The 12,739-nt window shown below is 43.6% G+C and overlaps 1 protein-coding gene across 1 annotated transcript in view; it reads right to left on the reverse strand.

Annotated features, from left to right (window-relative positions):
* Positions 1-7,702, reverse strand: part of NPSR1 (neuropeptide S receptor 1) — a 136,778-nt gene extending 129,076 nt beyond the window's left edge. The window contains exon 1 of the mRNA XM_010988076.3: positions 7,299-7,702. Within this exon, the coding sequence (XP_010986378.2) occupies positions 7,299-7,442 (144 nt within the window). The 5' untranslated portion in view covers positions 7,443-7,702. The remainder of the gene's footprint in view (positions 1-7,298) is intronic.
* Positions 7,703-12,739: the final 5,037 nt, after the last annotated feature.

Genomic DNA, 12,739 nt, shown 5'->3' on the forward strand with positions numbered 1-12,739 from the left:
TTGAAGGACAGGGATGATGCTGGACAACTAAGCAAATCTGAATTCTTCACAGAAGAGGGGGCAGTTGAGCCTAGATGTGACATCAGAAGAAAAAGCTATGAGAAAGGCATTTCTGCCAACGGTAAACAGAAGCTTATTTCTTTGGAATATGGTGAGAGATTCGATGCAGTGTGGTACAGGAGGTGAGGAGAGGAGCAGAGAGGGTGGTCCAGTCAGACTGTGAAAAGTCAGAAGGCCAGGCTGAGGAATTTGGGTGTTATTGTGCAGAAGGTGAAGCTCAAACCCAGCTTTAAAACTATGTTCCCCACACTGGGGCGTTCTGTTAAGCTACATTTCCCGTGCCCACCAGCTAATTAATTCTTGCCAGTGGAATCGGAATCAGTCTTGTGTCATTTCAGGCCAAAGCAGGTAAGTTTCCCTTGGAAACTGCTTGTTCTAAGAGGCAGAGCTGTCAGTTGACCTGTTTGCAGTTGGGACTTGACGAGAAAGTAAACTTGATATATTAAACCACTGAGATTCAGGGTTGAATTTTTATTGTTGCAGAGGCTAACCTATCCTGACTAAACTCAGCAGTAGAATCATATTCTTTTCCCCTTTTCTTCTTTTTCTTCCTTTGTTCCTTCCTCTCTCCCTTTCTTCTTTCCTTTCTTCCTTTCATTTTATTTTTTAGAAAGTTCAAACCATGAACTTCTCTCATACTTCATATTCACATCTAGTTTTTTAAAAAAAAAGAATTCTATTTTAAACCCTCCTAGAGCTAATGAAAGCAAGTCATGTCAATGATGAACTCATGTTGAATGAAATCATACGAAGTCATGTTGTTAACTGTAAGGTGCTGATTAGTGTAAGACCCCCATCATTTAGGCAGCCATCAACATGAGAAAAAAAAAAAGAACACTGATTATTCTTTAATGACTTCGTCATGACCTTGGGTGGTTTTGCCAACCTGTGGCCTAGAAAATCTTTTTGCCACAGTAGAAGCTCATCCCTTCCATCTCCGGATAGGGCATCACTTCTCATCTCTGTATATAGCCCTTCTTGTCGTGGGCCATTAAGCTTGCATAGTTAAAATTAGACATTGTATCAGGACCATAAAGTATGAAATGGAATCTTCGACATGTCTTATTTTACATTTTCATGGAATAATTAAAAGAAAAGAAACAGCTCTGTTCACCACCACTATTTGAGGTCCTAGTGCATATTAAGGCTGTGGAAGAGCTGCAACCACAGCGATCTTAGAATCAACAGAAGTTTCTTCTGTGTGGATAGTGGTGGTTCCTTGTCTCTCAGTTAGCAGCTTTGGGAAGGAGTCAAACAACTAATTCCTGGGGCTAAAACAGCTAGTTTATCAAACACTTGACTCCAGGCCGTCTCTGTTCTTAATGGCCTCATAAGCATTCAATGGCTTAACTTGTCACAACAACCCTGGAAGGACATTTAATTATTAGCATCATTTGTTGGATGAGTAAAACAAGGCACAGGTAGACGTGAACGGCCCCAAGTTCATGGCTAGATAGTAATGAACTGGGACCTGACCCCAGCAGTGGACCTCACAGCCTGTGCCTCACTGTAGTGATGAGGACGATTCGAGATGCTGAGTTTACTTGGGGACGACGAGGTTACTTCTTCTGCCATCAGCTAGACTGAGAGTTCCAGACAGAAGCTAAGTTCCGTTACAGAAAAATAAAGTTACCTTTCTTGTCCACTTGAGTACATGGCTTGATACCTTCTTACCCACTGTATCAACAATAAATTATTTCAAGGATGACAGGGTGACTTTTTTGGGGAAGCATTAATGGATATGCTCTTTTCTACTTCCTTTAGAAAACCTCCCCGAGCCCAGGCAGCCAGAGATCTCTACCCCATTTGCCTTCAGGGCACAATCTTTACTCTAGCAAAGCAGACAGAGAGAAACAAGTCAGCTCCCAGCTTTCAAAATACTTCATGGAGAATATCATAAACAGTTTGAAGAGAAGTGTCTTTTTCCTCTGCAAGAGGATGTGTCTTTTGAGCATTCACAGCAGAGAGTCTGGAATAATAAATTTGGCAGAAAACAGTCTAGTCAGTTTCCCCAAGACTGAGAAAGCAGGCAGCGGCAGACAGGAGCGACAGACGTACGAGAGTGGTACAGGATGTGAAGAGGCTTAGACACTGAGGAGAGGATGTGGGATGGCCCCTCCTAAGGCTGCCACGAAAAGAGAGAGGAAGAGACTACGTCTGGGAGCATAGGATTAAAAGGGTGCTGAGCTGCACTTACTGTGCAGGAACCTGAGACCTACCCAGCTATTGTGAGGAGGAAGCTGAACAGAACAATGGCCACGTGGGGAGAGAAGGGACCAGTCCAGAGTTGGTGGGAGAGATGCCATCAAATATTTATTTACATCAGGGACCCAAAAATTCAAGCAGGGTTGAGAGAGGGAAGGAGATGCGAGCCCCCCTGTACCTGAAGGAAATGTGACAAAAGGACCTTGCAGCAGAAAACAGTGCAGCTTGACCTGGGCCAGATGGGGATGCAGACAAGGGTCCGGAACAAGCATGACCACTTCTTGTGGTCAGACCACTTCAAAGGCCAGACAGGACTCTGCATCTCAGCCGGCAAGGCCAGCTTGTCCAGATTCCTCCCTCCCTCACTCCCACCACACACAGGTGAATGCGCTACAGAAGCTTCGTTCCTACAGCTTAGATCCCTTTCCCAAGTCAGAAAATGGGGAAACCCTTTACAGGCTGGAAAATTCTGCAATTCTGAGTTGACTCTGAGTAAACTAAGATTGTTTCCTGCCATCAGATGTATTAGGGACACAAAGGGAAATTTAGTGGAGGAAGTTTTCCTTTTTCACACACTAGAGTACATAGCTTGGGAATTGCACGACATCCTTGTGGAGCCGACCAGTGACACATGTGCCTTTCTCAAGGACGTGGAGTGAACTTGGACGTGATAGAGCTGACCCAGGGCAGGGGACTGGAAAGTGGCCTTCTGGGTGTGCGTAGCAGAAATAGGTAGTGGTAGCAGACCTTTAATGATTATTTAACTGGGCAAAACTAGTAGTGATTTCCTTATGAACAGCTACAATATTGCACTACAGAAACTCAAAATGAACATGTTGAATGAAACGAATTGGAAGAGGACCAAAAAGTGCATGATGTAAATGCAAGACCCCTCGTTATAACTTGCCGGAGATATAGTGGAAGGGCAGGGACTGAAGGCTCCTGGATTCCAGGAAGGGCATCCCTGACCTGCATTGTCCTGGAGTCCAAGGCAGGAAGGGAGACAAGCAAGTCCTGCAGGGATGTGATGGGACAAGAGGAGGAGGGTTCAGGGAAGCAGGCCAGTGGGCAGAGAGGAACACCACCCTTGATTTATGCAGTGAATGACAGTCACTGAAGGTGAAAATGCTGATACTCGGTAGAGCGAGTTCTTAGAAATGAGTTGTCGACCTAAATATAATAAGAAACAAGCACAGTACACTTAAGCGTCTTAAATTGAGTTTTTCCTAAAGTCTAGTATGAGATAATTGGGATCTGGGTTGCACTGGAATTAATTTTGTTATATTAATGGAGGAAGGGTGTGTTAAGAAAATGAACAGTAAGACGGCAGGCAGGCAGGCAGAGGGTGCGCAGACAAAGGGAGCAAACTGTGTCCAATCACCCTCAAGCACTTAGAAGCAACCATTTACATATAAACAATAGTTAGACTAATTGCATATCATTTGCAGCTACTTGCTGAAGGAGATTCAATAAATATCGTTGTTAGGTAATATGTTAGCACTCTTGGCTCATGTTATTCCCCCACCTGAGAGTAATACAGCTGAATTCATTTGCATTATTTTAGAAATTAGGCAATTTACTAATTCAGACAGGTTTCTCTCTCTCTCTCTCTCTTTGAATTGATTTTCTCATCATTAAGAATCAGGGATTCAGGAAACACTGCGTGTGAGTTCACCGGCAAAATTCAAGGCTCTTAAGAAGAGAGTTGCATTTTTGTCTTCTACTTGGACAGGCTTATATTCAGGGCCCCCTTTCAGTTTCTGATGAGGCAGGTGTCATCCCTGAAACCTCTGTTAGATTCCTGAAGCCCATATAATTGCTCAGTGTTGAGGGCTAGGAACTGAGGAGGTGAACTGGATGGGACCTTGAACGCGTGAGAAATCGGAAACTAAAGAAAGCTGGGACCTGAGCTGAGAACCTTGAACTCAGGACCATACATGAAGTCCATGCTAGAGGAAGGGAGTGGTGAACTCACCTCTGCCCTCCCTGCTGAAATCCAAGGACATACTCAAGATGGCAGAGAAGGGTAGAGCTGTGAGGAGCAGGCACAAGGATTTGGAGAAGGAGACGGGAGAAGGAAAAGGATCTAAGCTTGTGAAGAAAGGGCTAGTAAGATCTAGACAGGGATGTCTTGCCTCCCTCCCAGAGAGAATCTGGGGTTCAGAGAAGGACTAGAGGGCTAGGTAGGAAACTAAATTAGAAGCTCAGGCATGTAGACTGAGCAAGACAGCTGAGACTAGGTAAGGTGGCAGTGGGCTGGGTATCAGCTCCTCAGCACTAAACCGGGAACAAGGTACCAGTGTATGATGCCCGACTATTTCCAAACCCCACCCTCTGGGAACTATAACTTCCCTTGTTCACATTGGCTTGGAAATGGAATAAGGATGAGCTGAATGTGCCTGTGGACAAGGACCTCGGTGAGTACAGCTGGTAGGGACTCAGCAGGGCAAGGGGCTGATGTGTGGAGTCACGGTTAACAAGACCCCTACCTCTGTCACCGAGAAAGCAAGCTTTCTGATGCCCTATCTGACAACAAGTTGACAGATGACAGACACAGAGCACCACACTTCATGTATGCAGTCAGTGTTGATTGAGTATGCCTAGCACAGTGTTGGTTTCTGGAGAAAACATGAAACAAACATCAGGCATTCCTTTCACTGGAAAGGTGACTGTTACACGTTTTCCTGACACATACTGATATAGCAGTGGAAGGCAGAGCTGGATTAAGTGAGAAAGAAAGAGGGCCACTCCACGACACTGCTGGAAGTCAGAGGAGGGGTGAGTCAAGGGGGCTTCAGGGAGGAAGCAACTCAAGAGCAGCCTTAAAGAGAGGGTAGAATTTAGATAAACACAGATGAAGGTAGAAGGGCATTCCAGATGGGAGGAGACACCACGGGTTGAGAATTAAGTGAAATACTTCACAAAAGTCATTTAGAGAGATTCCTGTCACCAGGAAAGCCCACAGCAAGTGAAGTTTATGGCTAGTGCGGTGGCTATTTGTTCTGCTTCTTCTACTACTGTTACCATGTTAATTTTTTTTTACATTTTACTGCATTTGGAAAGGCAGTGGGGGTTAAAGTGTCAAGTCTGGGAGACAGTAAAGAAGCACAGCTCTGACTTCTTGAGTAGGGTGCAGAAGGATCACAGGGAACAAGAGTTTGCATCAGAACTGTTTTTGTATCGGCAGTGCATCAAAACTACTTGTGCTCAAAGGGGACCACTGAAAAAGTTACACTAAGACACCTAAGCTAGTTCCCAAAACACCACCACTGACTGTCCTGCAACTAAAATTCACCGTTTTAGTGAATGATTACATCTCTCAAGCAATGAAACAGCATTTTAAAGCTCCTGGCCAGACATAATTCCTCTTTCTGCTTCTCTCCTTGTCCAGTGGTCCAGCTGCCCGAGGGCAAACTTATTAAAAGAAATGAGATAAAAATGATACGATTCTCCTTAGTGCCTGGAGACAGTATCCCCAGAACAGAGTACAAACACTGGAAGAGAGTGAGCATGGATTTTTTTTTTTTGGTCCAAATATGCAAAACATCCCCTTAGGAGCTATATTCAGAAAGTGGCAAATGAGATTTCAGCTGAGGGTGATTATTGCCTGAATCTCAGAACAACTGCCTTATTGCTGATTATTATCCCTTTTGCAATGGCTGGTCTCTCTACGTTCTGTTTGCTGTCATGTTTTATAAATATCAAAGAGGCTGCAGAGGCAGCGGCACTGAGAGGAGCTGCATGCTTCCTGGGTGCAGAAAGCCATCTTCTCTGAGATAGAATCTCTAGGTCTGCAGGCTGATTTCATAGAGGAGATTATTCCTCTATCAAAAGTAAATGGCAACAAACTCCAATTTGAGTTTCTGTCCTCTGTCGTGGAGCAGGGCAGCGGGGCTGTGTGTGTGCATGCCTGCATTAGGATGTGGCGTCCAGGGACGGGTCCTGAGCATCTGCCTCGGTGACTTGATCGGCTCTGCTTTGCTCCATTGTCTCCTGGCTCTTGATGGGCACCAGTGAGGCTGGCTCCCCAGACAGCTCCCTGCTGAAAGTTTTATTCCTAGTGTGGGCAAAGGAGCAAAGCTCCAGCAGAGAGGTGGATCTTAACAGCAATTCTAACTTGTCAGGTACAAACCAAATTATTTCCAGAACACCCAGAGGATTACAAAAAGAAAAAAATTGCTAGCATTTTTCTTGAAGTATTTTTCTTTTTGGTATAAAAGACCAGTTTGAGACCTGGGAATTACTGCAACGCCTGAATGCTCCATCAGGCAGCATGTGAGAGAACCTGAAGACCCAGCATTCCGACGCAGGAAGCAGGAAAGTCTCATTTTCCAGATGCCCAGTTTGTTCCTGATCACGGTCTTATTGCAGAAGAGGGAAAAGTATTGGCTTAATAGGACCATCCCCTCAATGTGGCCCTTGGATACTTTGAAGGTGAAACTCACCAAATGCTGATTTCCTCATTTGTTCTAGGAGACAACTTGTTGCAAACGGTGACATCACCAACTACAGTTAAAGAAGCTAATTCTCACTGATGTTCAAGGCAAAGGATCAACAAAGAAAGTGTGGTCCTTCCTTCCGTACTCAGAGCTGTGTCTCTCACTGCTTCGGGCTTTCCACACCTCCGATGTTCCCAGCAAAAACCTCACAGCAATAACCACTTACAAAAAGCAGACATTTCAGGCACTACTATAGGATTAATTAAAAGTGCTTTCACCTAAGGAAAGGGGGAAAATTAAAGTCACCCACTCATAAATGTTACTCTTGATTCACGTATTTGCAGTAGCAGCAGCAGCAGCAGCAAAAAAAAATAAAAAGTAGTCTTAAGAAGTTACAATAAAAGTCCTTGCACACTATGAAAAACTCATTGCTTTAGCTCATCGGGTTTTTTTTTTTTTCCAAACTCTTTTTACTAAAGAAGAATAAACTACACCCATTCACAATATCGGCTATGATCATTTAACTGAGTCTCTAAAATTCTACTTGTCCCATTATTTAAAATTAGTGTTCAGAGTGGAAGGCAGGAAACTTACCTTAAAGGAGTGGTAGAAGGAGCCCCATTCCTCTCCTTCCACCACTTTAGTGAAAGTTGCCGTTTCCGTGCAAAGGACCGGAGGGTCCAGCGCCTGCACGGTCCTGTTGGAATCGGGGCTGCCGGCTGTGAGGTTGGCTGGCATGGCTCAGGTGGAGTTGAGCCTGGCTGTCCCTGCAGCCAAGGGAGGAAGAGAGGCCAGCCTTTTCCTGAGAGCCGGGCAGCAGCTGCAGCCCTGCACCTCCTCTGCCTCCCTGAGCTTCTGGCTGGAGCTCGGCTGAGCAGAGGCACAGAGCCCTCCCGGAGCCCACCTCACTGAAGAGCTTTGCCTGACGACAGGGAGAAGCCACGTGCTGCTCTCTCCTCAGCTGTTACGATCCGATCCAGCAGCTGGCACAGCCTCAACACCCCACAGCCTCAACACCCCACATCCCTGCCTGGGGCCGGGGCCCCTTGCCTCCAGAGCAGGTAGGAGCCCCCCCCACCCCAGTGACCCACGTGGCTCCCTGGACCGGCCTCCCTGCTCAGTTGTGCTTTTCCTAACTTCCAGAATGGACCCACCCCCACCCCCCAATTCTGCTCCAGCTTCAACAATACTGAAATTTGGACTAAACAGCCAGTCGATTAATTCAGGTCACGCTTGCATTTCTGAAATCAAATCATAATGATGCATTTGTTTCAGCTGAGGTTGCCTTCTGACTTACAGTCCTCACCCAGCCATTTACTTAGTAGCCTGCACATCATTTCAGTAAATGTGGGCAGATAGCACATTTGTATTTCCCACCTGTGATTCTACTCTGGGTTTTTGGGGGGCATTTCTCAGAAAAGCCTGGGGTCTGTGTTTGTTGGTAGACTGCCACCCCGCGTGATGTGACTGGCGCTGGTGCCTGGTGCGTACTCTCATCACCTCGATGTTCTTTTATTTGACATACAAAATCACTCTGTGAGGGAGGCAGGGGATGTACCTTTACATTCTCATTTTACACTAGAAGAGACCGCTTCTTAGTGGTGGAATGACTTGCCCAAGATCCCATAGCTGGTGATGGAAATGAGATGATAACTCATCTCTTCAGAAATTCCTACACAGTGACGCTTTTACTGTAACCTACGTGGGTTCGTGTCAAATCTCAAGTGCCAATGGAGGCATGACGTTAACATGAGTAAGGGTAGCAGGCCAGGTGTAAAACAAAAGGATGCTTGAGTTTCAACCAAGCATAGCGCCTGATTACTGAAAGCTCTCTGTGAGCCAAATATGCACAGCCACTGGTTCACAACACCTAGTATAAGAGGTAGTGATGATCATGAAAGACTGAAGCCCCCATGAAATCTCTGAGAAGGTTTTAGCATATTCATCTAGCCTGGGAAGAGTACAGTGCTCTAGAGATGAGATGTTAACTCTACGCTGAAGGTGCAGCAAGTAGGAAGGAGCTGTCCAGAAAACTGGATGAGCTGTGGGCTTGTGGGGGGAGGGTCAAAACCGAACAACAACCCAACAGCAAAATGAGCAAAGGATGTTCTGACGGGCAAATAAACAGGAAACGATGCTCAACCATTAATTAAAGAAAACCATCTTAAAGCAAGATAGAATTTTTATTTGTTGGCATGGTGAAAACTAGGGCCTCACTACCCCAAGTGTTGACAGAGATGAGAAGAAATGAGTGTACTTTTCCCACTGCTGGTGTGAGAAGCTAACACCGTCACCTTGAAGAGCAATTTGGCAGTATCCACCAAAGCTGAAATTACACAGCCTATAATTTCCTGTCTCTGTCTGGGTTACGTACGTGTATTTAAGTTACAGAAATTCACTGCACTACACACATAAAATGTATGTACTTTTTTGTAGGTACATTTTACTTCAATAAACGTTTATAAAACCTGTGAGAAATTTCTGGGAAAGGGCAGAAGCTGGTTAAGTCGTAGTGTGGTGAGAGTGGAGAGAGAGAAAATGGTAGACACCATGGACAGGAAATAGGTGGAGAGAGCTGTGTTGTTTTCTCTTCACTCGTGGTCCAGATGGATCATTTTTTCATCTCTGGCTACCCAAGAGAAACCTTTATTATGTGTACAAGGAAACATGCAAAAAGATGCCTTTGCAACATTGTTTAGAAACAAACCAGAAGTAACCTAAATATTTATGGTGACAAAATCAATGAGAAGCTCTAAACCAGAAACTACCTACACGTCCATCGGCAGTAGACTGGATAAACACATTTCCTTGTAGTCATGCTGTTACCAAACCAAACTTGAGTCTGCTCGCTTGTGCACAGTAAAGCCGGTCTATTAACATAGGTTTGTGGTGAAGGAATGCACGGGGTTTATTGCAGGGCACCAAGCAAGGAGTCTGGGCAGCTAGTGCTCAAAAAACCTGAACTCCTCAAAGGCTTTAGGGAAAGGTTTTTAAAAAAAGGGGTAAGGGAGGGAGGTTGTGGCGTGTGTGATCAGCTCCTGGACATTCTTATAATTGGTTGGTGGTGAGTTAATGGGGAGTCAACATCATCAACCTTCTGGTTTCAAGTCTGGGGTCTTTGTGCTTGTGGTCAGCATACAGGTAACTTCTCCCAGCTGGTGGGGGTATCTGCATAAAAGCTTAAAGGATGTGGCTCAGAATATTATCAATAGCCCTTGAGGAGGAACTCAAGGTCCTTGACTTTGTTTGACGGCCATACTAGTATTATTTTGTCTTGCTTGACTGTTTTCCTTTTTTTCTGCATTTTCTCGCTTCTCTGATTAAATTAATTCTTTGGAACTTTGGGAAGGCCTAAGAGGCTAAAGATTTTCTACAAACAGGTGGCTAGCAGAGGACATGGGGAATTCTGTCCCAGGAAGGCCCCATAGGGTCTTGCTCGGTTATAATATAATAAAATACTATACATCAATGATAGTGAACAATCTGTAGCAAATATGACATAGACAAAATGCACAAGTATAATATTAAACAAAATAATGCATTTTAAAATTTGCATAACGTAACTGTCATATAACATATAATATATATTTACAGTGGAATACTACACAGCAGTTGAAAGGAATGGTTGCAGACAAGATGACAAACTAATATGGTATGCTGGTTAATTTTATGTTTCAACTTAACTGGGGAGTGAGGAGCCCAGATATTTGGTCATACACTATTCTCAATGTGTCAGTGAGAATGTTTCTGGATAAGATTAACTTTTGAATCGGTAGACTGAGTAAAGCAGACTGGCCTCCCTACTGTGGGTGGCCTTCCTTCAATCTATTGAAAACCTGAATAGAACAAAAAGGCTGATCCTTTCACAAATAAGAGGAAACTCCTCCAACTTGACTGCTTTGAGCTGGGGCATCGGTCTTTCCAGACCTTTAGACTTGAACAGAAACATCAACTCTTCTTGGGTCTCAAGACTGCCAGCTTTTTGACTAAAACTACACATTAGCTCCACTAGTTCTCTAGTTAGCTGACCACAGATTTTAGGACTGCTCAGCCTCTGCAATCACAGGGGCCAGTTCCTTACAGCAGTTCATTCTCTCTCTGTCTCTCTCTCACTGTATCTCTTATTGGTTCTGTTCTCTGGAGAACCTCAAGTATTATACATGGCCTCTGGCTTCTTACCTGAATTCATCCCTAGAGATTCTACAAAAATAAGAGGGCCATTGATGGATTACAGGACTTAGAGTAAAACCATGGGATTCTTGCTGGAAAGGCTTAAATGATACAGATGGGTAATACCATGTGTTTGCAAGGATATGCAAGATGAAAAACTATCATACACTGCTACAGCAATGTAAATTGGCACAAACACTTTGAAAATCTTCTTGGCAGCATTATCTGAAGCTGAACATAAGCATATTGTATGACCCAACAATTTCCTTGCTAGGAAAATACCTGACACAAATGAGTACTTATGTTAACCAAAAAATGTAAAGATGACTAGAGCAACTCCATGTGTAATTGCCCCTAATTGGAAACTAGCTAAGTGCTCATCAACAGTAAAGTGGACAATGTATTTCTTTTTGTTTCATCTGACAAGATTGAACTTTACTTGAGCCTTGTGATCTTGGAAAACATAGAAGTTAATCATTTCTTTTTGTTCTAGAAACAGCTTACTGCAAGTGAGCATCATTCCCCATATGAATGAGATCGGGCTCACAAGTGCCTCCTTAGAGGTCATCGATACCTCCAAGGTTAGACACAGACCTTCTGGTTCCCTTTCTTTGTCTCATAAATGGTTAGCTAAGTTCTTTAGTCCCCACTGATCAATCAGAAACAAAATACTGGTTAAACAAACCAGCAGTCCCACTCCTGGCGTGTATCTGGAGGGAACTCTAATTCAAAAAGATACGTGCACCTGAATGTTCATAGCAGCACTATTTACAATAGCCAAGACATGGAAGCAACTTAAATGTTCATCCAGACAGTTGATTGGATAAAGAAGTTGTGGTATATTTATACAATGGAATGCTACTCAGCCATAAAAAAGAATAAAATAATGCCATTTGCAGCAACATAGATGGACCTGGGGATTGTCATACTAAGTGAAGTAAGTCAGAAAGAGAAAGAAAAATACCATATGATATCACTCATGTGGAATCTATATTTAAAAAGACACAAATGAATTTATTTACAAAACAGAAACAGATTCACAGACATAGAAAACAAATTTATACTTATCAGGGGGGAAATGGGGTGGAAAGGAATAAAATAGGAGTTCCAGATTTGCAGATACTAACTACTATATATAAAATAGATAAACAATAAGTTTCTTCTGTATAGCACAGGGAACTATATTCAATATTTTATAGTAACCTATAATGAAAAAGAATGTGAAAACGAATATATATGTATATGTATGACTGAAACATTATGCTGTACACCAGAAATTGACATGTTGTAAACTGACTATACTTCAATTAAAAAAAAAGGTGAAGATTCTGTCCTTCCCACAGGCTGAACTTGGGACTCCTCAATTTAAGCCAGTTTACAACCCCTCCTTAATAGCTCTTCAATGGAATAGGTGATGGCTCTGCTATCAGACCATGCCACTCTGTTCATCCTTCTCCAAGAATGCTTCTTTCTAGACTCATAACCCCCTTTTTGTTTAATTCTGGAGACACTTGCAAATCTCCTGGTGGGGACATTCTCCCAATTGCAAAGGTCTTCCTTTCCCTATTGGCACTGGTTCCTTTTCCTCTCTAGCCACAATCCTTAAAAAAAAAATCTTCTTATTAAAGTCCTAAGTTGTTCTTTGATAGCTCCAAACTGTTCAGAAATGCATATTGTACTGAATTGAATTTGCTATTGGTCATAAAAAAATCTATGTGAACAGTTGCTGTATGAGGAAAACTTTATGCAGGTGATGTGGGGACGTTCCTGGTTCAGTTGGAGAGAACAGATATGACACTCCAGGTTCAATCACGGAAGGAGAGTAAAACAGCACAAAAGCAGGAGGTGACACAGGCAGAGTGTGG

The sequence above is a fragment of the Camelus dromedarius genome, chromosome 7, assembly GCF_036321535.1.
Source record: "Camelus dromedarius isolate mCamDro1 chromosome 7, mCamDro1.pat, whole genome shotgun sequence".
Taxonomy (NCBI): domain Eukaryota; kingdom Metazoa; phylum Chordata; class Mammalia; order Artiodactyla; family Camelidae; genus Camelus; species Camelus dromedarius.